The sequence below is a fragment of the Ochlerotatus camptorhynchus genome, unplaced genomic scaffold (assembly GCF_037179485.1).
Source record: "Ochlerotatus camptorhynchus isolate MF236.1 unplaced genomic scaffold, CSIRO-AGI_Acam_v1.1 ptg000109l, whole genome shotgun sequence".
Lineage (NCBI taxonomy): Eukaryota > Metazoa > Arthropoda > Insecta > Diptera > Culicidae > Ochlerotatus > Ochlerotatus camptorhynchus.
This window is the reverse complement of record NW_027040599.1, coordinates 358,993-386,346: the sequence shown is the minus strand read 5'-3', so window position 1 is coordinate 386,346 and position 27,354 is coordinate 358,993. Positions and strand designations below refer to the sequence as shown.

Here is a 27,354-nt window from a genome sequence, read left to right as displayed (position 1 = left end):
GCTTCCATTTTAGCCGGATCCGCGTCGAGTGCTTTGGCGAAATTTACAATCTCTCCGATGTTTGGTTTAGCATCATAATGGCTGAAGCTAAACTTGATGGTGTTTTTTACTTCACACATCTTGCACCGTAGCAACAAAAGGCACAAACTGATAGAAACGAACAAAGGGCAACTATGTAATAGCGAGTCTCAAAAACAGGCTATCGCGGGGTTCACACCGAAATAAAAATTCGACTGCTGCTGTAGACAGCTGTGGGACAACTGGGACCCTCTCTACTTATTCGGCTTGATTTGGCATCAAAAACAAATTTGATTTCATGTAGGGGCTTATTACGGATGTCACTTCACGGTGAAAACTTGTCACTTGTCTTCACGGTGAAGTGATTCCCATTTGATTTGTACGGCAATCACGGCTCTTATTCTGAGTTTCACTTCATGATCACCGTGTAGTGACACCCGTAATCGATGTGCGGTATAAGAGGTGAGGAGAAAGGAAACTAGTGGACTCTTTCGTACTCGCGTCTTCTTATGCAGCAACAGACGTGACGTCACGTCTGCTGTTGCATAAGAACACCGTCAGAATGAAAGAGTCCACTAGTTTCCTTTCTCCTCACCTTTTTTTTACCGCACATCGACCCGTAATAAGGCCCGTAATGTCAGCCTAAACGCCCCTACTTTGGGCCCATACATAATTCAGCAATCGACTAAATTTTCAATAGCGACCAAAAATATTCATTAGTACCGTCCCAATGACGCGTTCATCAAGATAAAATTGATAAATAGCAGATTTTTAGCGATGGGTCCAATCTTAGATCCATAGGCCAACATTATAGCCATTTCCCCTACTTTGACGATTGCAACATTGATTACCAGATCGGCGGTAAATTGAATCAACTTATTTGAACCATTTACGGTCGCTTTAAGGAAACGTTCGGAAATATACATTAAGTCGATGAACTACGTAGACAGTGTTTGACTGATTTTTTACCCCCACCCGCTGTGTAAAGTCATTCATATATTTTGACACTGCCGTTAAACTGTCTACGTAGTGTATCGATAGCTTTTTATGAAAAATGTATGAAATATTTTATCAAGCATCAATATGCAGCGGCACAGAATAATATCTATCTACCTTAATTTACCTATAGACTGCGCTATATGCCTCGTATTAAAGTCTTTCCAGCATTGGTTTCACATTTCGATCCCAATTTTCGTCCCAGCGCAGTTGTTGAAATTCCTTCAGCTTTTGGTTAATTAGTTCCTTTTGATTAGTCAGTGCCACGTTCACTGGAAAGTCCTGAAACCATTCGCAAATTTGGCCAGCCAATTCCTTTGACGAATCGAAAATGAATCCATTCTGACCGTGCTGGACCAGTTCTTCAATGCTAGAACATGAAACCGGGAAAAAATTCATTAGAACTATTAAAATTAACGGAATTTCGATGTCTTAAATATACCATTTGAATTTGATCGCGCATACAGGCAGGCCGGAACCGAACATGTCAACTACCTTCATTGGGAGATCTAGTCCGCTGGAACTGTAGTGCAGACAGACACCGAGATCTCCTGCCGCCAACAGCTTTGGATAATCAGAATTCTCCAACCACGGTGTAATAACGATAACTTTTTCCCAAGTTTTTTTACGGATGAGCATTTTGTAGTGTTCTTTCTGCGGGCCTTTACCAGTGATGACGCAAACCAAACAGGGGTAAAGGATAGGGTCGTCAACGGCTTTGGTCTCGTAAGCGTCTAAAGCATCTAGAAGAATCCTAAATTCCTCATCCGGAGTCCAGCTGGTGCTGGATATCAGAAGAGCAGGTCGGTTCTGTCTGTACCGGATATCACCGTTGGAGAGCTTAACTGTGAAAGCTGAAACCTCTTGCGCATCACTGATTTTTTCATCGTCGGGAACGGTGCCTACAAATTCCGGGATAACTTTTGACAAATTCATGAACAAATTGTGTCGCTCCTCAAGTGTTGTTGGATGAAATTGTATGGGTGGTCGATCGTACAGGACAGTGGCCCTAAAAGGATGAGAGTTTGGCGGATTAATACACAATACTAGTTTCAGCATGTTGTAGGTAAATAAGTCACCGTATGTTCCAATTATCTTGGAGGTCTTGTTGCATCGCCTTGGTGACACAGAGATTTTCGGAACTCTTTCGCCCAAAGCGAAATTCAATTGCTTTGGCAAACTTTACGATAGGACTGCCTGGCGAAGACGTGATGGCCAGAATCGAATGTGTATAGTTATGCCAATCGATAATCATTTTTGTCGACCGTGCAAATAGACAGTAGACGTAGACTACCGCTACGGTTGGGATAGCCGGAGGATTCTGGCACAGGATAAACTTTGGTTTCCGGATGCTTATCAGCACCATCAGCAGGGTCAGAGCTTGCCAACATGATTTAAATACATATTTTAGAAGACCTGGGAGATGGAGTTCCGGAAAGGGATTCAAAGGGTGAATCCTAACGTTGGGGTTCGACGTTAGATCTTCCAACGGTTTAGATTCCACGTATGCAATCAGATCGACACAGTACCGCGTTTCGGCAAGGCTTTTTACGTGATACTGCATCCGTGGACTCCGGCCGATGTCGCCCAGCACAACCACACACGCGTTCTCTATATTGGGAGCCAAATGTTTCATCGCTTCACCATAGAATAAGCAACTTATTTAGAAACTATTTCACTATAAAATTCGTTAGTAACTGTTTTTGATTAATTTAGCGATGACGAAAATAGAAAGTTGACATCATATTTTTGTAAACATAGTTCAACACACTCATGGATGAGTCTACGTTTTTCTTTATTTTTTAACACAAAACAATTTAATAATTATGATTCTCCGATTTTTCACGTCAGCTCTGCAGATTGGAAATTATATGAATTATGTATTTAGCGTTCATATTTGAGGCATATTATATTCATATCACATCATATATATGGTTAAATTAAATTAAATAAAAAAAAAAAAAAACAGTATACGGTAGAATCCGAGGTAAAATCGGTAAAATATTTATACATAGTATATAGTTAATGTTTGAGTGATTTATTTTGTGCATACACCTCAAGACACACTGATTTCAGCGCTTTCACCACATCAATAATGCGGACGATGAAAGAATTAAAGCGGGTGGTTTGTTTTTCTTGCAGTTTCAATCATTTTCTTGCAGTTTTCAACGGAATTTTCGCGGTACGACTTGTTTTGTTCGTCGCTCGTATCGTCTCTCTCTTCGCTACGCCAAACACTCGGTTCGATTCGGTATAAATCAAGATGGTTGTTTGCAAGAAGTGGAAGCAGTTGGTGATAGGTGAAAGTTTTTATTGAAAATAAAGTGAACTTTTGATTGAAATCGGCTGAAATTAGTATTAAAACTACGTTTTGTTCGTTGGCCATCGAAATTGAGTATTGAACACGAAATAGAGCGGTGCATTTTGTCCTGGGAAGCGATCATAGCATTCCGCGCCTTCTGCACTTAAGTTGCTAGGAGCGGCTGTTAGAAACACCTGGAGAAAAATGGCACTGCTGAATGGAGCTCGTTTGAGTGTCCTCCGGAAGAATTCCGACGATGTCACTCAAGAAGTGTTGATCCGGACCAGTCAGATAAAGATCGGATCCGAAGTAAACTGTACCATCCGTCTGAAGAGTGAACTGGCGGAGAAGTTACACTGTAAAGTTTTTGTCAAAAATGAGAAGGTACGTAACTAGATTGTAATAATTTATTATATTATAAATTTGTCGATTGATGTTCGATCAAAACAATCATGATATTATCATATTATGATACCCTATGATCGGTATGGCGCATTTTTTTCCTGTAGCCGTTGATCTTCCAGGATGCATATTTTTACCAGTATTGGGCGTTACTGAATTGACAACGATTGAAAATACTAGCTGAACATTTCAAAAGGTCCTTTCGATTCTCTTAATCGACTTCTGTCGTTAATACTAGACTAATATTTGAAAAGGCGGAATTCCAGAATCATCATATCGAGAAAATTAATCCTATTTCACGACTTTCCATTTTCTGGATGATTTTATTAGCTTGACTATATAGTTATTAGTGCAATCTATCATCATGCATCACCAGAAAGATAACACGAAACGAAAATCAATTATTTTATTCGTGTGTTTCACTTATACATTTTTGCCAAAACATCAAACTTATACATTCCATAAGACAAACCACATAGGTCCTATAAGAATGCATAAAAGGTATGTGTGACCGCTTATACATTTCATTTGACACATGATATTCATTAACTTTTAGCAAGGCGTCTGCTTATTAGTTAACTTATACATTTATGAATAATCAGCAATAGAAATTTTCCAAAAGGTAGAAGGAGATTTCTATCCGTTAAGATGTCTCTTTAGAAAACATCGTACGCCCTGATAATTTCTTACATGTTGTTCCCCCCTGATCTTCCACCATTCGAACTGCCAACACTGGTGATACGCCGTGGAAATACACCCTCGGGTTTTTGTTTTTGTTCCTTCTTGGTTCTTCCTTCGCAAATTTGACGAGAGTGGAATTGATGAATCTACGCGAAACTGCACCAGTGCATGCGACACCTTGGTTTGAAATCCAAAACCACAAAAGTGATGATGTACTAAAAAAATATTCCATACGATTTGACAGCTAGCAAAACGTCATTATCATTTAATGAGCTGGATTACCTCATTGATTATCATTTTCACATCATTTCCATCTGCTGGCCGACCGTAACGTAGATTCACCGACAAACCGACATGAAACTTAAACTTAACTCTTGATCGAGACGATAACGGCCGATTCAAATGTGCAGCGATCCCATCTGTCAAAACCATAGAAATGTTTTATTTGTTTATTTGTTTATTTGTTATGGTTGCATCAACAGACTAGTAGTTTGTGAACTGTTCTCTCTATATGTGGAAAAATATGGTTTGTTTACATTTTGACTCTTCCGCCCCTTTCAAATGTTAGTCTAGAATAATTATGCATCCAAAAATTCCACATGATTTTCATTTGATCACACATACATACTTAGAAATTATCGCCGACTTCGGTAATTTTTACCGAAATCTGAACAGCTGAAATTTGATCATTTAAAAAAGGTTGAACATGTTTTGAAATTATTTTCAAATTCAATAGCCTTTAAATCTGTTCTGATTTCGGTAGAATTTACCGAACACGGACACAAAATCTTAGTGTATAGACAGAATCCACTCAGAATGCATTATAATATATTATAAATGAATATCTAGTATGTGTGGCTTTTATGTGTACACATATTTAGTATGTATCCGACACAGGTAAAGGGTGTCCACGATGAAATTGCCACACAAAATTGATTCGCAAAATTCGAGTTTTCATCCGATTTCCATCAAATTTTCAGGGATTGAGAAATAACTATTAAACTTCATTTTACCATTTTACTCGTATTTTATTTACAGTCCATACGCAAATGCCCGCACCTTGGCCTTAACCCCGGCCATAAGATTCTGCACAACCTGTGAATCAACCGTTTTTTGCATGTAAACCCATACTTTCTTCAGTTCCTCGACTGTCTTCACTACCTTAGGTCGTTTAAGAAGGTGCTGCTTCATAATCGCCCAGTACTTCTCGATGGGGCGGAGCTCCGGAGTGTTGGGAGGGTTGAACATTTTCGGCACGAAATTGACCTTATTGTCCGCATACCACTTCAGCACGTCCTTGGAGTAGTGGCATGAGGCCAAATCCGGTCAGAAGATTGTTGGGACGTTGTGGGCCTTCAGGAGAGGAAGCAGCCGCTCTGGAGGCACTCTTTTATGTACACCTGTCCGTTCATCGTGTCCTGGGTCACGAAAGGTGCACTCCGCTTCCCGCACGTGCAGATGGCTTGCCAAACCAGGAATTTCTTCGCAAATTTGGACATCTTCTGAGTGCGGACATGCTCCGGAACGCTGAACTTATCCTTGGCCGTGAAAAACAGGTTGCCGGGGATCTGTTTGAAGTCGGCCTTCACATATGTTTCGTCGTCCATGATGCAGCATTCAACTTTCGTCAGCATGTTGAGGTACAACTTCCTGGCACGGGTTTTGGCGGACTTGTTCTGCTTCTCGTCGCGATTAGGGGCCTTTTGTACCTTGAACGTTCAAAGCCCAGCCTTAGTTTTGGCCTTCTGGACAAAACTTCGGCTTAGGTGCAGCTTCTTAGCCACATCCCTAACGGAGGTGTTCGGATTTCGGTTGAAGGCCCCAACTACGCGGTTGTGATTTTTGGTATTGTACGGAATACTTTTTCCTTCACTTCTGGGCTTCCGATCGGTGGTCAACCGTTCCTCGAACCGCTTAATCACTCGCGACACCGTGGAATTCGCGATTCCCAACGTTCTAGCGATGGAACGATGCGAGAGATCCTTGTTCTCGTGATGAATGCGCAAGATTTTATCACGCACGAGCTGTTCTTTCGACTCCATTTCCGCGAGTTTTGATCACAGGACTTTAAAACTTTGCAGGATGTAAATAATGCACTATGAACTAAATCCACCCAAATTTTCATTAAATTCTACCCAACGGTTAAAAAGTTAGAGCAATTTCATAGTGTGGCAATTTCATCGTGGACACATTTTATCATTTGTTGATCACATTGAAAAAATTCATGTGTGAGATGCACGTTAAATTCAGCCTCTTTAATAAAAACAATCTTTGTATTTAACTTAGACTAATATTTCAGAGGCGTCGCGTGCCTCATTTGTTTACCTGTGCACCAAACTTTGTTCGTTATAGCTTACCATCACATATTAGTTTTTGTATATTTTTCAATGCTTCATGAATTCGAGGGACATATTCTCAATTATTATATTAATCACTACCTAACGTAACATTTGAAGGGCCTATAATCTTTTGACTGAAGTGTAATGAAAAATATCCGTCAAACACTTCCGAAAACATTTTTTGATAAAAAAAAAACATTGTCAAAATCTATAGAAAATTCACGACGTCCTATGAGGAGCAAACTTGAATTAATCAACTCTTTATTCATCAGAACAACACTATCAGAATGTACCAGGGGATGCTCATAAGTTTTCACAGGCACACCGGCGCAACCATCGGTAATTGAGAGATTTATAACTGACAAGAGAGTAAGAGCGAGCTTTTGCGCTCTCTTTTTCCATTACTCTCTTTGCCTGCAATCAGATATCCAAGTGCACAGCGAGAAATGCACACTTTAGGCACCCATACATCACAAATGTTCTTCTAATTTAAACTCATACATTCAAACTTGTCTGCCAGTATGATAACGTCCAAAGCGTACCAGACTGCTGTTTCCGTGTTGCTCCCGTTTGACGCGTGACTGCTGAAAGTTTCAATTACAACTAGTGGTGCAAACCGCCATGTATTGTGGAAAATTTGTGGTATGTTTCAAGAAGTGATAGAAGGTCTGCTTGGCTTACATCAGGCATTGACCATTCACAAACTTGCCACCCACCACCTAAAAAAGCTTGCTTTTAGGTGCACTATTTAACTAGTTTTGTCATGGTAGTGTTATCGATATGCTTAAAAATCAATGCATTAGGGATTAGGCAGACCATCCGAACCTTTGTGAAGCAAACCAAGGTCGAAGATTTAATTGAGCCACACTATAAATAGTGTATTCATGGTCACTTGTAATCTGGAGTAAAGTAGTACAGCTATAATGTGACCATAAAATCTATAAAAAATCTAAATGCATTATTTTAATTATTCACACCTGTGTCGTGCACTGGTTGCACATGTGGACGCAACACTGAATATTTGTAAAGGGCGGAATTCCAAAATCATTATATCGAGAAACCGGTTCCGAATTTAATGACCAGATTCCACTGGGGGAGAGAGAGATGATTCACAAGCAAACAGTCAGAGAAGTGAGAAAATAAAACAAAATAGATACCTACACGGTAAGAAAAAAGCACCCAAAAGTAAGTTCATTTCACTCATCTCGGTACTATAGTGCAGGAACCCAAAAGTAGGTAAAGCGGTTCAAAGTATTTTTCATTTACTTGTGTGCAATTCGTATGGAATTTTCCAATCGCTTTCTACCCAAAAGTAAGTTAGTTGTACCCAAAAGTAGGTAAATATGATTATACTCAACGTTGGGTTCCCACACTTTACTATCCCTGTTGGGTGGTTTTGCTCGTTCATTTTTGACAACATTAGAAGGAGAAAAGGAGACAAACTAGTCAAAAGTAGGTAACAGAGAATTGGCCGTTGGGTACTTTTTTCTTACCGTGTACGTGCTACTTTGCCCTTGCTGGGTTTATATCAGGCAGGTGAGTTGAATTGGCCACTTTGTCAAGCAGTTTTGGCGTGACTTTCTACCAGCGATTTCACAAAACTGGACCAACTAATATCTATTTTTTCATGAAACGCACAAATCAGTGCCAACATTTCAAAGGGGCGTAATTGCTTTTGTAAACAATGACTTTAGCCATCAATTTCTCGCGAATGAAATCTTACCTCTCCAAAATTACAATTCTAGCTGGTAGAGGAAACATTCCTCTACCTTCTAGTGTCATTATTTTTCATGAGTGAGCTTTTATTCGCGAGAAATCGACGGCTAAAGCCATTGTTTACAAATGCAATTACGCCCCTTTGAAATGTTGGCACTGAAATGTTGGCTACTTTTCTCGAGGTTCTAGAAGAAAAAATCTGAAAATAATGTTTTTTTTTTCAAAGTTCGAGTAGTAAACGTCATTTTAACTGCTCGAATGAAGTGGTTAATTCAACTCACCCTGATTTTTGGTTGGTGTTCCATTGAGTTGACAGCGAATAGAGCTAGTCCGACGTTTGATTAGTTTCTGGACGTTCATTTCGCAGTTCAAGTGAGTTGAACTCTGAATTGAATCTTCAAAATCCGGCTTTACCGTTTCTACTGCTTATATTGTTGCTGCTTTGCAACAATAGATGCTGGTCGTACACAATGAGCTGGATTACCGAGGTGAAGCAATCGGTAAGTTGTGTGAGTAAAACCCCTGTACGATACAAGCAATTAGTGACGTCACTACTTGCGTTTACGTTGATTTTTTGGTTTACTAATACAACCATATTTCACGATCTGCTTCACCTCTCTCTGTACCTCATTGGGTCGTACACACCGTCCGTGTGTTGGCTCACTTCTTTCTGCTAGTTATTGATGCCGTGTATTTTGCCGTATGGTATATTGAGGGAAATTTTTATGTTTATTTTCTTTTGTGTGCATGATTTCAATAATTAATTTTATTTATTTTAACCAATTTCAATTAAACTATTTTTATTAATCCGGGTGTTCGGATTTACCTTAAGAAAATACACCACCTTTCTGTAGCAGCTTTAAGTAGCAGCTCTAAACTGTAATTTAATATTTTAATTAGGTTGATGCACAATTTAATCTTACAATAACTTACATTTGATAGTTTCTTTCCAGGTCCTCGTGCTACTGAGGTTCGGCAAGGGCTTACAAAGTTGATTACGTACTTTTGTAGGCTAAATACAATGTTTTAATTATCTTTTAATTATGTAACTTTTTAATTTAGTGTATATAGATAGGCTTAAATCACTTACGTTATTGTTTAACTAAGATAAGCTAAGTTTTAAACCCTATTAGTTCAAAACAATTTAGTTTTATTTCACGTACTGCATTCCCTAGAATAAGTAATACTTTTATAATTGAAATTCATAAATGGAAATATTTTACTACCACTATTTTTAGGCTCGAGTTGAGAAGTTAATCTTAGTTGAAACACTATTGTTTCACTGTAGTTTTCTACTATATAATCGCTATTTGTATAGCTAACGAAGTTGTACCTCCACTTATATTCACCGAGGTTTGTTTTTGTTTCTTCCTTTTCCTTCCGTCCGATCGCTGTCAACTAGATCGATCAACGATCTACGCTATGAGTTAGACCGTCACTCTCCACGTACTGTGTGCCTACTGGTTTTCGCCACACCCCCGCCCGTAACTCCGGTTCCGGATTCTCGTCGGAATTGCCGGATTTACTAGGAACCTCGATAACCGCCAAGTTGGCAACAGCCCGTCTGAACACACCTCTAGACGTTCGAACATTGACCTGTCGTACTCTGCCATCATTACCTTTAAACACTTCCTCGACGATCCCTCTGATCCAGTTCTTCCTTCGTGCGCCATCTACGACAAACACTAAATCGCCTACCTGTATCGCTTTGCGCTCGTTGATCCATTTTGTCCGCTTGTTTATTGTCGGCAGGTATTCTTTGCACCAGCGCTGCCACATTTGGTCGGCCAAGTACTGCGACCGTTTGTACGCATTCCGCAGAGCTTCCGCAAAGTCCACAGCGCCGTCCACAACCATGTCTGCATCCTTTATAACGCCACGGAGAAAGTGGTTTGGTGTTATCGCTGCAGCTTCTGCAGAATCTTGTGGCAGATAGGTCAAAGGACGAGTGTTTATCATATCCTCTGCCTCTGACAACGAAGTCAGCAAGATTTCATCCGTAAGTTTTCGACCATCATCGAGCGCCTTCAATGCCTCCTTTACCGATCGTACCATACGCTCCCAAATACCACCCATGTGTGGGGTACCTGGGGGAGTGAAGCTCCATTTAAGTTTGGAACTTGTCACGCTTTCTGCACATGCTCGATCGATGTGCCACATCCTTGCCAACTCATTGCTAGCGCCTTTGAAGTTTGTACCGTTGTCGGAGAATATTTCGTCCGGAGCTCCACGTTTGCAGACAAACCTCCTAACCGCCATTAAACACGCCTGAGTGGTCAAACTGTGCACAACTTCTAAGTGCACTGCTCGCACCGCTAGACAGGTGAAGAGCGCTATCCACCTTTTCTCCCACCGTCGGCCCACCAACACTTCTACGGGTCCCAAATAGTCTACGCCAACCGAACTGAACGGACGAAGTTGTGGCGTAATCCGTTGTACCGGTAGCGATGCCATCATGGGAGCTTGCGGCAAACAGCGATTGACGCGGCACCACATGCAACTCTTCACCGCTTGTTGAATAGCCCATCGCAATTTGGGTATGTGGAATCGTTGCCGCAATTCATTACACACGGTCTCACGATTTCCATGGCCGAACTTCTTATGGTAGTACATTATCAGCCTGTTGGTTACCGCATGTCCTTTAGGGAGTATGACCGGATGTTTCATGTCGAATGTGGCAAATTCCGCTTGCTCTATTCTGCCTCCGACACGCATAACTCCTTCGGTATCGAGTACGGGGCTTATCTTGCAGATGGAGCTTGATTTTTCTAATCGTCCCGGAGCTTGTTCCGGTTTCAGCTCTAGGTTTCTCTCAAGGATCCTTTTCTCCTCTGGAAACCCGTCACGTTGAGCCTGCCTCCACAAGATCGTTTCGGCCGCTTGCAACTCGTCCTGTCGAAGAGGTTGCAGGATAGATTTTGGTTTTACTTTTAACAGACGTTCCTGACCCGGGGTTGCCTTGGACACCAGGATGGGTTGACCAGCTATTTTTCTGCGACAGTTCGCGACGAACCGAATCACCCTGGCTGTACTTCGAAGCAGACGAATCCAACAATACGTTGACTCAATGTTGATCAAAGGAGCACCAAACGCCACTTCATGATGTAGTACACACGTACGCATCTCTTCACTGGTATCAACGGCAGGCAATCCGCTTACTGGCCACAGTTTCTCAGTCTCCAAAAGAAATTGTGGACCGTTGAACCACGCACTGTTCGACGCCAATGGAGGACCCTGTCCCCATTTTGTCAGAACGTCGGCGATATTTATTTTTGTTGACACCCAACGCCAGTCGGATATGTTTGTGTTTTCCCGAATCTCGCCAATGCGAAAGGCCACAAACTGCTTATATTTGAGCTGGTCGGAGCGAATCCAACTGAGTACGGTCTGGGAATCAGTCCATAGGAATTTGTTATTAATAGGGAGGGAATGATGTGACTGGACCGTACACAACAGCCGTGAACCCAGAACTGCTGCCATCAGTTCAAGGCGCGGGATCGACTGTCCTTTTAACGGCGCTACTTTCGTGCGAGACATCACCAGAGAAGTCTTCACGCTTCCATGCACTACCGTTCTGAAATAGGCCACACATCCATACGCGTGCTCGCTGGCATCCATGAAAATGTGAAGCTGGAGTGATTCGACGGCGGATGAATATGAGTCCCCGAGATAACAACGAGGAATACGAATACCTTCTACCTGCGTCAACAGACCCGTCCAACGCTTCCACTTCTTTAACGACTCATCGTCTATTTCGTCATCCCAACCGCAGCCCGTCCGCCACAAATCTTGGATGAGCATTTTGCCGTGTATCGTAAACGGAGCCAGAAGTCCGAGTGGGTCAAAGAACCCCATTACGTAGCTTAGGACCAACCGCTTTGTTGGTCGTTGAGCACCTTCGAAAAGCGGTTTTAGCTCTGGTCGATGATCGGTGGCAAATGAAAAGACGTCTTGGCTTGGATTCCAAATTATTCCAAGGACTCGCTCGTTCTCCGTTGCTTTTTCGACATTGAACTGAACTGTTTGGGTCGGCTGTGGTTCTCCAAGACACTCAAGTACTTCGGCGGAGTTCGAGACCCAGTTTCTAATCTCGAAGCCCGCATTTGAATGAATGAATCGTACCTCTTTAGCTCGACGTACTGCTTCTTCGATGGTGTTGACACTATCGTAATAGTCATCAACATAGTGTTTTTTGATTATAGCTGCCGCCGCCTCTGGATACTCTGCTGAAAACTCCGACGCGTTGAGATTTTTAACATATTGTGCCGAACATGGGGAGCAGGTTGACCCAAACGTGGCAACATCCATGATGTACACGCTCGGCTCCTCATCCTGTAGATTCTTCCTGAACAGGAATAGCTGCGCTCCCTTGTCGGCCTTGCGGATTTTCATCTGGTGGTACATCTCACGAATGTCTCCCCCGAAAGCAATTCGGTGCTCACGAAAGGGACAAAACACAGCAATCAGTGGTGTCAGCATATCGGGACCTTTGAGCAACTGGCTGTTGAGAGACACACCATTTACTGTTGCTGCAGCGTCCCATACGAGACGGATTTTCCCAGGTTTCTTCGGATTTTGGACGTAATTCAGAGGAAGATACCACCTCTTTTGTGGATCGATTTCCGCCAGCTCCTTCGACGTCGCTAGGTGGGCATAGCCTTTTAGTTGATACTCCTCAATCTGTTGTCGAATCTTCTCGTACAACTCGGGAGTCTTTCCCAAACGCTGCTCCAACTGCTTCAACCTCCTACGGGCCATCGGAAAACTGTCCGGAAATGTTGGATCGTCGGTTCTCCAGAGCAGCCCTGTCTCAAAACGATTACCGACACGCATGGTTGTTCGCTCCAAAATCTCCCGAACTCTCTTCTCGTCTTTTGTCTCTTGTACAACCGCCACTATGGATTCTTCCAGAGAGTAGTGGTCTTTCAGCAAATTGTAGATATCTTCGTTGCTAATTTCACGGTGATGTCCGATGATATTTCCACCGCCTGTTCGTCCTGCTGACGGACCATAAATCGACCATCCGAGCTTAAAACGCACAGCTATCGGTTCTCCAATACCCCGGACCTTGGCTTCAATTGGCGCAATGGTGTGAAGATTGTTTAGGCCAATGAGCAAACCCGGATGTTGATCCGTGTACGAGACTATTGGCACGTCACGAAGATGGCTATATTTAGCGGATATTTCCGCAGCATTCAGTGACTGTTTCGGAAGAAGCAGTTTTTCAACCGTCTGCGCGGACGAGAGTAGGTATTTTTCTTCTTTTCCCACAGCGGAGATCCTCAAATCCATCCTTCTGGAATTCGGTTCAACACGTGTGACATCCGCGGTCCATTTTATGGTGAGTGGCTGCTTGACACCTTCGACACCTAGCTGTTCAGCCAGAGAATGTTCAATCAGGGTAATCGATGCTCCTTCGTCCAGGAACGCTAGCGTCGATACGTGCTTTTCCCCGCAGTGTAGTGTCACGGGCACCATCCGGAAGATTACGGAAACCGACGTGCGGATGTGTGTATTAATGACCACCGCACTTTCGAATGGGTGCAGTAACGGATGATGGCGCTCACGGCAGTTTCCTACGTTGCATCGGATTTTAAATTTACATGGAGCGTTACCATGATCATTTAGGCAGATTTTGCAGAGCTTGCCTTTCTCCACGATCTTCATACGATTGTCAAAATTCAATGCTTTGAAGTCTTGGCAAAAGCGTAAGCGATGGTCCGTTCTTTTGCACATTTTGCAGGGTTTTAATTTATCGGTGGTTAGCTCATTTGCTGCGTTTTCAGGCGTGCTATGATTGAAAACGGACCCTTTTTCACGGCTCCTTCCCTTTCCAGCGTGTCCCGGGAACTTAGTTTTGGGTTCTGGTCTGTACCCATTGCTTACGTTGGCCTCGCATGCCTCCGACACAATCTTAGAGAGGAAATTGGAAAAAGTTCTCAATGTTACCGTTTTCCTCTTGTTCCGGAAACGAATCCACTCTCGCTTGTCACCTGCAGGTAATTTGTCCACCAGGTCCTGAATCAAAAGCGGATTGATCAAATGCTGCTTTAGGCCCGCAGCCTCTAGATGGTCACACAGCTGTTCCACTTCGTTTCCGAAAGGGATGAACGTCTCCAATTTGTCTGCTTTTGGAGCATCTAGACGCTTTACTTTTTCCAGGTGACAATGCAACAGCTGCTCTGGGCGTCCGTAGAGTTGACGGAGTTTGCCCATCACCTTCGGCACTGACTTCGGCATCAACAATTGCCCACGAACGCTCTCCAACGCAGGACCCTTCAGGCTATCCTGCAAGCGCACCAAGTTCTCAACATCGTTGAAGCCACAAGCTGCATTGGAGGCTTCGTAACTCCCGACAAACAGCGGCCACTCTTCGGGTCTCCCGGTGAAAATAGGAAGCTTCTTAGAAATCCCATTTCGCGCTGCCAACTGAGCTTTTGTTGGTCCGACCGGCTGGTGCCCCTCCCCGTGTGAGGCTACCTTTTTCTTTCGATGTCGTGGCTCATCTTTTGGTGGTTCTGGATCTTCCTCCGTTTCGTAATCCGATTCTTCGTCTGACTCTTCAACGGTCGTTTCCCCCGAGCAATCATCATCGACCTCCTCATCGTCGCTGTTTTCTTCCGCCGAATCGTACTCGTCATCCGAACTTTCATCCGACCTTTCATGTACCCTATGTTTTCCGGTTAATGGCTTCTTCCGTTGGACCTTCAGCTGCTTAGCTATTTTCGGCGAGTCTTTTACTGAATCCGGTTTCTTTTCGTCAGCTTTTCCGTCGTCGTACTTCTCGTCTGCTCCACCATTCCTTGACGTACCTTTCACACCTTTAATCGCATTTCCATATGATTCCCGCATCTGCTGCATACGATCGGCATGCGCTTGTGCATCACAAAGTTCTTGTTCCAGCAATTGCTTCTCTTGCTGCATTTCCTTCTCTCTTAGCTCATTTTTCATTTTCCGCAGTTTTTCCTTCACGATCCGATCCATTTCCATACGTTTTTCTCTTAGGATCTGCTCGCTTTCCATTTCCCTTTCTTTTGCTTTTCGCTCCCTCTCCAACGCTCTGAGTCGTTTCTCAAGAGTGGAACCGGCTTGACGGTCAGATTTGGTACTGGACTTATCCGACTGTTCATCCGTTGCAAGCAGTTTCTTCGGCTTCGTTCCTTTCTTGGCTTCCTCCAACTTTTTACGGTACTCATCATCTACTTTCCGGCAGGTCTCAGACAGGCAGTACCACTTTTCCTGCCCTTCGAGAGATTCACGGGTAAGTCCCACGCATCGAAAATGATACCAAAGGTCGCACGCATCACATCCCACCATGTCCTCATCAGTCTCCGATGTATTCGAGCAAGTACCGCAGGGGGTCAACGTAAAACTCCCAGACTTCACCATAGTGTTTGAGGTTATATCCGATATCAAATTTTAGAGAATGTTCGGATTTACCTTAAGAAAATACACCACCTTTCTGTAGCAGCTTTTAGTAGCAGCTCTAAACTGTAATTTAATATTTTAATTAGGTTGATGCACAATTTAATCTTACAATAACTTACATTTGATAGTTTCTTTCCAGGTCCTCGTGCTACTGAGGTTCGGCAAGGGCTTACAAAGTTGATTACGTACTTTTGTAGGCTAAATACAATGTTTTAATTATCTTTTAATTATGTAACTTTTTAATTTAGTGTATATAGATAGGCTTAAATCACTTACGTTATTGTTTAACTAAGATAAGCTAAGTTTTAAACCCTATTAGTTCAAAACAATTTAGTTTTATTTCACGTACTGCATTCCCTAGAATAAGTAATACTTTTATAATTGAAATTCATAAATGGAAATATTTTACTACCACTATTTTTAGGCTCGAGTTGAGAAGTTAATCTTAGTTGAAACACTATTGTTTCACTGTAGTTTTCTACTATATAATCGCTATTTGTATAGCTAACGAAGTTGTACCTCCACTTATATTCACCGAGGTTTGTTTTTGTTTCTTCCTTTTCCTTCCGTCCGATCGCTGTCAACTAGATCGATCAACGATCTACGCTATGAGTTAGACCGTCACTCTCCACGTACTGTGTGCCTACTGGTTTTCGCCACACCGGGATTTCAGTGACTAGTGAAAACATTCCTTTCTTCGAATATTTATAAAATTTCTTTTTCGAATCTATCTTCTTCTATATAGGTACATACAAATGAATTTCTGTCTGTCTGTCTGACCCTTATAGACTCGGAAACTACTGAACCGATCGGCGTGAAAATTTGTATGCAGGGGTTTTTGGGGCAGGAAAGGTTCGAGACCCCTCCCCCTCTGTAGAGGGGGGTTCTTATACAAATGAATCAGAAATTGCTGCATTACTCGAGAACTAATCAAGCAAATGGAACCAAATTTGGCATGTCGAGGTCATAGGGGGTAGCCCCTTAGATAAGAGGGGGGGGGGGCTTCATACAATATAGCATGCTTTTTTTAATTGGCGCATAAACTCAAGCTAATATTGAATCCCGAGCAAGGCCGGGCACACTCAGCTAGTATTTAATAAAGACAGAAACACAACCTTCTTTGAATATTCATGAATAGTTCTTAAGAGCTTTAAACGTTAAAAAAGTTTCGATTTTGTGAAAGAACGATTGCTGCTAAAAAAAAGTAATAATCATAGATTGTAAAGTAACTCTTGGTTTCCATAATATATTGAATTAGTGATTACGCCAAACGTCCGTTATGTCAAGTGCCCATAATGCCAAACGTACCAGACTCGATAAGCATCATTTCGACTAATTTCCTGAAACAATCTTTTTAGGTTTTCATTGCAAATTATTCCTTAAAACATCCCATATCTGTTGACGGAAAACTGATTCCAAAGCGCGCAATATTGAATGATGGGTGCCTTATAGAAATATGTCGAACGCGATTTCGTTGGACCTTTGACACAACCCTTCTACAAGCTCGAACGGAGAAGGTTAAAAAGGCAGAAAGAACTCCAACCAGTTCAAAGCTCGGCAAACCTAGACGCACGACAATAGTCCGCAAGAAACAGATAATCGAACATGCGGAACATGCCGTTGGTTCCAGCGGTAGAAAATCAGGTCCGAAAAAATCCCAGAAAACACCAACATACACTCTACCTAAAAACAATAAACAGCTATTGAAGAACATAAAAAAGAGATTTACAATGCACAGGTATGACCTTATTTTGATACCAATTGATTGTACCGATATAAGACTTAATTTATTTCTGCTTTGAAGTGTTATGGTTGATCATAATTCCGACGATGACGAAGAAATAGACGACGAAGATCACGATCATAATGAAAGTACTGGTAAGTTTTAGTGTTGTATTTGTTTTAATTTGTAATTTTTCATTGTTGATATTCAAATTTGGTTTTATTTTCTATAGCTACGGAATCGAACATCGACCATGATATAAGTGATACTCCCAGAAAACTTGCTCCTCCTGATATATCGAAGAATAATACACCATTCTATACACCAGATCTGGAGAAGGAAAATCAAACTCCCGTAGCAGTTGGTAAAACTCCGGGAACCCCAAAGGCTCAGGCCTTACAATTGGAAAACTCTGCCATGATGATTCTGTCGTACACGCCAGTCGTTGGTCCTCGTTCCAAAGTTAATGTTGCGAAAACGCCACTATCATCAAACAAAAAAACTACACACGCTCTACGTTCTGGCTTCTTGACGCCTAAAAATAACAACATCTCGACCGTTGCGACCACTTTGAACTCGCCAAATGTTTCTAAAGTGGGCAGTTCTATGTACCTTATCGATCTTACAACTCCAAACTCAAAAAACAGCAGCTATGCCAGTAATCGATCGGATCAGTCATTTTCATCGCCAGCTGGATTAATCGATCTTACAACTCCCCCTTCGAAAAAGTCAAAAACTCCATCATCTGCCATTGCCAAGTCGTCCCAGAAAGGATTGCTACGCTCGGCTCTGAAAAATGCCAGGCAAACTCCTCTTTCCGCGTTGCGTTCTGGCTACGCGACTGGTACTCCAAAACATGTCCCGAAATATATGCTCGAGGATTCGGTGAGTAAATCTCCGAAAACACCGGGAAAAAGCATTAGAACTCTACTGACTCCGTCAAGCAGTTCTAAGAACAAAACTCGCAGTCAAATGACAACGCCAATTATGAATAAAACATTCGATTCACCCGTTACCGCTCACTCTCAAAAGCCACAAACGCCACAACATAAGGGCGAACACGGCGGCGAAACTGATACGCCAAAAGAACCACCGGTTATGACTACAGATGAACTGTTCGATACGTTAGTGGGTAGGCAATCCATCAAGAAAACATATTCAAGGAAATCCGAATCTCCGAAAAAGCTGCCGTCTCCATTGGTCCCAGTGGAAGGGTCGTGCGAACTTCCGAAAACTGATATCGACATTTGGGTAGAATCGGTCGTGGCTGCCGTCACTAGCCCGGAATCTCTGGATGCGGAATCTTTTATGAAAATGCCCAACCGTACGACGCAAGTTCGTTCATCTCAATACTCCGATATAACTCCGCATGAATCTTTCACAGATGCACCAGTTGCAGTAGCAATTGAAATGCCTCCAACGGACAAATCTCAAGAGAACACAAGCCCTGACGAAGTGTCGGCAATTATCAGCGAAGGTGAAATCGAAAAGCATGATAAACCAAATCCTGCTTGGACCCGCAGAAGTCATACGCCCTTAGCGAGTAAAATCGTTCGCTCACTGGGCTACAAACGGCAAACGATCGGAAACTTTTTCACCAACATGTTTGGAAAATTGACTGTCAGTCCGGTGACCAGAGTAAGCATTACTGGTGAGAACAGTGACGAGGTAACAGAAGAAACCCATCAACCCGACCTGGATCGTAGCTCAGAATCCGAGATTTCAGAAGAGGAATATCACGACAGCGAATCAGACCAGCAGATAGATGTAGCTGTTCAATCCGAGGGCATCAATCCTAGTCCAAAACTGCGTCAGTCTTTGCGGGATACTAGAAGGTTTATCGGAAATGCGTTGACTTCATTGAATACATCTAAACTGACGTTAGACAACTCAGTTGAAATCGACGAAAGTCTACTGTTGAGTGAAACCTACGACGACAATGTAGTCAACCAAAGCGCATTGGTGGAAGAAAATTATGATTTGACTGATCTCAGTGCTCGACCGGAAACGGCACACCTGATTGACGTGCCGTGTGCTGTTACTCTTGATGAACATTCACAGCCCTCGACATCCGCAAGGAAATCTGCTAGAAAGGTCGTTCATCCGGATTTTAGATCAGAGATATCTCCTACGGACAACGATACACAACCGCTTTCGCCACGGTAAGTTTAGTATTTATGTGTTGTCGATCTTACTTCTACTGTAAAATTATTATCGTTCTTTAGGGTTGTCCATCAGTCACGTACATCTGTTTCCCTTTCTACGCCATCAGTTCGAAAGAATATTCGTCAAACGCTGGATGTTGACATTAGTCCTCTGGCCGTCCCCCTTCAGCTCACACCAGTCAAGGATTCCCGGAAATCCGTTATAAATTGTTCGATGACCGATCAAGAAGTTTCAACGTGCGTCATCGATGAACCCCACCAGGCACCGGTTACTGCTGCACGGTATGTGGCAGATGCTTTTTAATTTCAGAAATGGATTAAGATTGAATTCTAATAATAACAACTTTGATTCGCAGTGAAAGTGTCTTGGTTGATACTAGTCCTGATGCTGATACTGCTATCACAGAGAAGAGAAAATCATTTGTCTCGAGACGGAGCTCCAGAAAATCTATTGTACATAATTCTATTTCCGACACAGGAGCTTCCACGGAAGAATCAAAGGACCACTCAAGCGTTTCTGAGTAAGTAGCATTGATCAATGAGTTGTTTGTTCCTCTTTTTGACGTAGGACTACGCCTGTGATTTCTATATGGGGGTACACTTTGTGAAAACCGAAAATGGAACATGTAACGAAATTATGAAAGATTGTGAATGTTAATAACTAAGCTGCCCCTGGACCAATTTCAATAATTTTCTCAATAATCGATCAGAAATATTTCTACGGATCGATAGCAATGCTTTCGACTGTTGATTTTCAACGAGAAACTAGTGTCCAAAAGCGTCGAAATAACTAACAAATCCACCAATTACGTACATGTGTATGTTGCTTCCCCAACACAGTTATCAGAGAATCGTTTCTTGACGTCTAAACATGTCGATGTTGCATTGACTTCTTGCCACAAGATTTCACCAATACAACGTTGCTAGTATAGCCGTGTAAAATCGATTTGTTTATTATTTTCAACCACGAAATCAGTTGTCAAAGTGTTCGACTTAACAGCTGTTTGTTTTATTTTTTTTATTTTCAAGCAGTAAAATGCTTGTATTAGTTAAACTGCTTACTAATCTAACGGTGGTAGAGAACTCTATTGCTGCTTCTCCAACACTGTCATCAGAGAGTCGTTAGTAGACGAAATAAGTCAAAGTGGCATTCGCTTCCGATCTTCGGGCGTGTGTAACATTTTGCACACTCATCGCCATGTTCAGAACACACACAAAATGCTCTCCATGCTGATGTTCTGGATGATTGAAGAGCATAGCAGAAATAGTGCAAAATACGCTAGTGAAGCCATGGTCATCAAAAGAGGAAATCGATTAAGAGAATTGACTTTCACACCTCTGCTTTCTAAGCCCCTTAATTCAGTCGTCGTCATATAGCAATGAAAACTAACATCGCACCGCTTTTGATGCTTGGTTTAAACTTACTGGTTGCAATTCTGCTGTTCGAGCTTTTCGAAGGACCAAAAAACATGAAATTATTAGACTATTTTCTATGGATGCCTAAAGTTCAATTATTCAATTAACGACTAATCGTAAAGATTTTTCCAGCTATTCGATTAACTATTTATCGAATTTTCAATCATTCGAGCACGTAACCGCCATCCCTTCTTATTTCTACTCGTTTGATTTAGCGCAGTATAGAAAATAAATAAAAGTATTAATTTATCTGAACAGGCATAGACAAGAACCATGACGTGAAACAGGATCATAAATTCGTCGAAAAAAGTGTTAAGCGTCTTTCTGCTAAAGGCTAAGATTTACCAACCAATTGAACCTCTGTCCAGCAGCAGACGAGTCGAGACTCTTGCGAGTGCCCAATCATTAAACCGAAGAATATGGGATTGTCCGGTCCGATTTGCTTATCCAGCTCCCTACACGTCATCATCATCTTCCAAAGGTTTTAAGCCTGTACTACCATCGGCTCTTTTCAGGGCCACAAAGATTTTCCAAAGAGTTAAATTTCTGAACATGTTCCAACTAAAATTCATATCAAAAGGTTCTTTTCAAGGCAATCATAGTCATACTAAAGAGTATAAAAAGAGAAAACCTCGCTCAAATTCCTATTCCTACACAAAACACAAGCTCCTGCTGCAGTTAACAAATAACATATATTATATAATACCACGTAGTCCTACGTCACCATTGCGTACAACCCTATAGGGCTGTCCCTTGTAGATTTTTTTAACAAGACTAATTATATAATTTAAGCACGGAATCGTCCGACGTTAATTGTCCGGTGGAAACGACTGAGAGTGCAACACCTCTGCGTTCTCGTCTATCCATGCGCGTTTCCAGAAATTCGACGGTCAATGTCGAAGCGCAACAGTTGGAACCTGCGGAGGAATGGATTCGGGATGGATTGCATCCCTCTGCGGACGTTTCTTCTGTTGATCACATGTAAGTTATCTAGATTTGAATCATTACGTATGATATTTTGTGTAGTGTAATCGTGCTCCCCGACTAAATTACCTTGAATCGGAAAATCACATTTATTTCTGCTCGGGACATTAAAAAACCAACAGTTTAGAGCAGCTTGGTCAACAATATTTTCTTATTCTTTTTGCCAGTATCAACACATCTGCTACTGAAAGTACTACACCAAACCTCGAAGAGGGTACAGTACGTGGAGAAGTCCAAAACGGAAATGACGCATCTGTTGCAAATAATTCTGGCGTCGATAACAACGAACTGGAGCAATCAATCAATCTCGAGGACGCTGAAGAGGTCACATCCACGAGGCGTTCTCGTTCCATAAAAATACATAGTACTGTCCCAACAGAGAATACGGAACAAATCACTTCAAATCAATCGACCACTGAATGTGTCGCATCCAAAAATATTTCTCACTCTAGGAGAGCTACGTTTTCGTCTTCAACTCCACTGCAAGAGGAGGTGGGAATGAAGTTAGCAAGCCCTGAACCGACCTTAGGACTGCAAATGATGTCGTCTGCTAAGCGAATTACTCGAAAGTCATTAGCAGTTACTGCTGCTAGTTTACCAAATGCTAGTCGGACTATCAGCACAATGATTATGAGTGAACCTAAACTATCACTTCGGGGAATTCGATTGCCGGCAAGGTTGTTGGGCCTCTAGTTAAAGCATTGAATGTAGATTTGACCTACTTTTTTTTATAGCTTACGTCTCAGTTTTCACGACCCATCCATGGATGATCTTAGCAGCTCGCCCGACAAAACTTTAACGGAAAACCCTGTCATTGACGAAGGTAATACAGTTCAACAAATCGGTCCAGAAACGATCAGTCCCACTTCCAACTCAGACTCGCCGGACAACGTCTCCTCCGCCGCTGGTGACAATGAAGAGTTAATGGAAGCCAACCATGATTCATTGTCTACGTCAACTTTGGAAGCTGTAGACGCTGAAGTAAAAAACTTAAACGAAGATAAACACCAAGATCAATCGACCGTATCTGAAATGGTACAATCTCACATATTAGTTAGATGGGCTGTTACTAGTTATTTATATACACTTGCATTCCTCATAGGTTTCCAACACACCTGTTCGCCGAGGAAGGAGTTCTCTCCGACAAAGTCGAACGTCTACAGGTAAAAGCGATAACGATAGACTGAGTGCATCGATGGGAAAACCGGTAAAAAATCCAACGAATGGTACACCGATTTTTAGAAAAGCTATCTTTGCCATGTGTACCCCATCGCGTACATCCGGTTATTCAGATGCCCCTGGATTACGTGCGATGGCAGCTGGTCAGGTAACTAAAGAAATGACACAAGTTCGTACAGAATCCAAACCAGGAACTCGTGCGCGTTCTACAAGAAGATCAACTATTGGTGCAAAGGAATCAACTCCCGCGAATCGTAATCCAGAAATAGATGCTCAAAATGAGTTCGCTATTGTGGATGTTGCAGCAAGTATTAGGTCACCCAATAAGGATTCGGAGCAAACGTCAATGCCGACTGAAGGTTTACGACCAGATTCCTCACCGGTAAGACAAATACATTTTGGTTTAGATTTTTGTCCGTTTTACGGAATCCTCTTCGATGCTTCCACGCCTACCATCAATGCAATCGATAACGCACTTTTGGCTGATATTAACCATATGTAGGCTAAATGAACCAGTTTTTGGCCCAATAAGTTCCCTAATTCGTCCTATCTTAGTTTTATTTATTTATTTATTATGAGCAAATGCTAGTATAAAAATGAATAAAAGTTATTCATTTATGAGTAACTGATAATCAATTCTAAAATGTGTAAAAAATATACACCTTTAGGGGTAGTCCCGATGGATCACTTACACTATTTGCTACATCTTTCGATGTTTTGTTGTTGTTTTAGTCAGTTAACTCTCGTAAGGTCGTAAATGTTTTTTTTTTTTTATAATTTTTTTTTGATATTTTTAGCCGTAAATGTGTCGATTTTAGGTCGTAAATATGCTGTCGAAAATTTGGCGCAACTTTTCACATTTTGTTCTTTAATGCTGAACATATAAAACGCCACAGTCAGTTCTTCGTTCTAGTCCTTCGCTGTAAGGATCTGCGGAAAAGTTGGCTAACTGTACTAATGTTAAATATTCTCAGCTGCAACTTTACTGACGACCACTTTTTAACGTAGGACTACGTCTGTGATTTCTATATGGGGGTACACTTTGTGTAAACCGAAAAAGAAAATATAACAAAATTATGAAAGATTTTGAAAATAAATAACTCAGCTGCCTCTGGACCAATTTCAAAAACTTTATCACCTGTTCGATGATTTGCGCATCCCTACTGCGCTCCCCAACCGCAAGACTTTGGCACACCCTGTGCGATAACAATTCAATTACAACACACAGTCCTTTTCTGTTCTTTTGTTTGACCGAATAAAGTTAGTTGTGCTCCATAGTCATGAGAATCGAGACGCTTTTTATTAGATTGACTATTGATTGTTCGTAGAAACCGAACCCCCAAAATTTACAGTCCACTCGATACCGTTAACAAAGTGGTCCTTCGAACCGGATCCTAAGAAACCGGTGGATTTCGACGCGGTTTACGTGAATAAAGTACGTGATTTCTAGTGAGGAATTTCGATCCGAGCATCGGTTTTGTACTGCGGTCGAACCGGTGTTAGTGACGCGCTAGCAGCTTGGCTCAAAGCGGTCGCTACATGTGAAAAGTGAAAGAAGAATTCCTATCTGATCCGTTCCGAAACGTTTCCGACGCTAAAGCGTTTTCAAGTGCATTAGTGCCCTTTTCTAAAAATTCGTACAGCTAAAGCGGGATTTTTTGCAAATGGCGGTTTAGTTGTGTGCGCGAGTGAAAAAGAAGATGCCACCAAAGACACCGAGAACGCCTGTACAGCCAGCTACACCTGTTGCTGAACAAAAAGTGGAGAAGAAAAAGAAAGAAGAAAATAAAAGGATGGAAGAGCAGCTCAAGGGGCTAGTCAATCAGAGAGTGGCAGTTCATGGCAAACTGGCCCGTGTTAACACTGCTTTGCAGTACAGTGCGGATCAACCGAATCCGAACATTAGAAACATTCATTTTCTTCAGTTCCACAAAAAGACTGTAGAGAACTGTTATAACGAGTGCAATAGTATTCAGAATCAGATTTATGTACTACCACTCTCTGAAGACCGCCAAGAAGAAGAAACCGAGAGCTACATCGAATTCGAGTCGCTATACAACGACGTTTCCGTTCAATTGTGTATGTTGATCGAGGCGGTGACGAAAACAGAAACTGAACTAATTCTCCCGGTCGGACATCCGAATCCAGTTCCACCGTTTCCAATCCATCCGTATCTCCCACCGCTACAAGTGCCCTTGCCGACATTCGACGGCTCTTACGAAAAGTGGTATTCGTTCAAGTCTTTGTTTACCACCGTGATGAACCGCTACCAGCAGGAGGAACCAGCATTGAAACTGTTCCATCTGCGAAACAGTCTTGTCGGGCAAGCAGCTGGCATCATCGACGAAGATTTGATAAATAATAATGATTATGATGCCGCATGGATGTTGCTTACACAGCGGTACGAAGATAAACGTGTCGTTGTTGACAAACACGTTGAAAATCTATTCAACCTGCCGAAGGTTAGCCAGGAGAACGCAGCGAACATGAGGAAATTGATCGACAGCAGCACCAAGAACGTGGAGGGCTTGCGGCATCAGAACTTACCGGTGGATGGACTCGGAGAACAGATGCTGGTGAATCTTATCGCTGCAACGATAGACTTTCTGCAAGAGCAGTGTCGAATTTACGAAAAGCTCGACGCGAGTATGAAGCCGTTGACGGAGAGTGCTAAACCGAAAGCGATGGCTAGGAGCCATACGCTAGTGACAAGTGATATGAAGAATGACAAGTTTGAATACAAATGTCCAGTGTGTAAGGCAAGCCATGAACTTTGGAAGTGCGAGGCCTACAAAAACAAAAGTGTCAGTGAGAAATACGAAGTGCTAAAAAGGTGCGGCGCCTGCTTCAACTGCTTAGGGAGAGGCCACCAAACCAGTGCATGTGCATCGTCACGTTCTTGTCGGGAATGTGGCAAGAAACATCACACTACGCTCCACGTTGAAGACGCATTTAAAAACGTGAACAGCTCCACTTCCTCAAATACGACTGATTCTTCCACGCCAGTCGTAAAACCAGCTGGAAACCTGATGACCAGCACTACAGCAGGAACGTCAACAACCCTGTGTGCTGAGAATTCCGAGAAGCAGACCCTGCTTTCTACTGCCGTTGTTTTGGTCAACGGCTTGTGCAGCACTCCATATCCATGTCGTGTGCTTCTGGATTCCGCTTCGCAAATGAATTTTGTGACAGAACGATTTGCGAACCTACTCTCACTGAAAATGGTACCTGCTAACTTCACGGTTAGCGGTCTGAACGGCAAGAAAACTAGGATTTGCCGTATGCTGCGCACCACGATTAGGTCTTGTCACGCTGGCTTCACTACTGACCTAGATCTACTGGTTACCCCACGAATCACTGGTGATCTGCCGGTGAAATCATTCGATGTTTCGGAGTGGCCCATCTCGAGCGAGCAGGTGCTGGCCGATCCGACGTTCAACAATCGAGGACGTGTCGATATGTTAATCGGCGCTGAATACTTCTGGAACCTGATGGAGGATGGCCAAATCGAACTTGGTTCGAATCTTCCAATACTACGAAACACGAAGCTGGGATGGATTGCTGGAGGAATAATCGCGAGCGATGCACCTGTCGTTGCGCGCACTTTCTGTCAAACAACTGACGACGACCCGATCATCGACCGGCTGAAGAGCTTCTACAGGGTGGAGGCTTGTGATGAAATTCGCCCATCCGCTACAGCGGATGAAGAGAAGTGTGTCGAACATTTCCGTCGCACACACCTACGAAATGAGGAAGGGCGGTACATTGTGCGTCACCCCTTTAACGAACGCAAGCACGAACTAGGAGATTCACGTGAAATGGCGCTGAAACGCTTTCTGCACCTGGAGCGGAAGCTAGACAAGCAACCAGAATTAAAGGAGCAGTACTCGCTGTTCATCCGAGAGTACGAACAACTCGGGCACATGCGAGAGATTCAGGAGACAACGGAGGAACCAGGATCGGTGTACTATTTGCCACACCACTGTGTGCTGAGACCCACCAGTA

General features: G+C 42.5%; 2 protein-coding genes across 4 annotated transcripts in view; one reads left to right on the top strand and one right to left on the bottom strand.

Annotated features, from left to right (window-relative positions):
* Positions 1-1,022: 1,022 nt before the first annotated feature.
* Positions 1,023-2,769, bottom strand: Alg1 (ALG1, chitobiosyldiphosphodolichol beta-mannosyltransferase). The gene is made up of 3 exons (XM_065219709.1): positions 2,094-2,769; positions 1,457-2,023; positions 1,023-1,384 (listed from the first exon to the last, which is right to left on the bottom strand). Exons 1-3 carry the CDS (start codon positions 2,648-2,650, stop codon positions 1,168-1,170), a joined length of 1,341 nt encoding a protein of 446 aa, XP_065075781.1. The 5' UTR covers positions 2,651-2,769; the 3' UTR covers positions 1,023-1,167.
* A 502-nt stretch (positions 2,770-3,271) lies between these two features.
* LOC135699459 (mucin-17-like) overlaps positions 3,272-27,354 on the top strand; it is a 46,020-nt gene continuing 21,937 nt past the window's right edge. For all 3 annotated transcript variants that reach the window (XM_065219720.1, XM_065219721.1, XM_065219719.1), the window contains exons 1-10: positions 3,272-3,700; positions 17,241-17,620; positions 17,687-17,760; positions 17,838-19,767; positions 19,831-20,052; positions 20,127-20,291; positions 21,979-22,167; positions 22,338-22,847; positions 22,905-23,205; positions 23,273-23,731. In XM_065219720.1, coding sequence (XP_065075792.1) covers positions 3,521-3,700; positions 17,241-17,620; positions 17,687-17,760; positions 17,838-19,767; positions 19,831-20,052; positions 20,127-20,291; positions 21,979-22,167; positions 22,338-22,847; positions 22,905-23,205; positions 23,273-23,731 — 4,410 coding nt within the window. In that variant the 5' untranslated portion in view covers positions 3,272-3,520. The remainder of the gene's footprint in view (positions 3,701-17,240; positions 17,621-17,686; positions 17,761-17,837; positions 19,768-19,830; positions 20,053-20,126; positions 20,292-21,978; positions 22,168-22,337; positions 22,848-22,904; positions 23,206-23,272; positions 23,732-27,354) is intronic.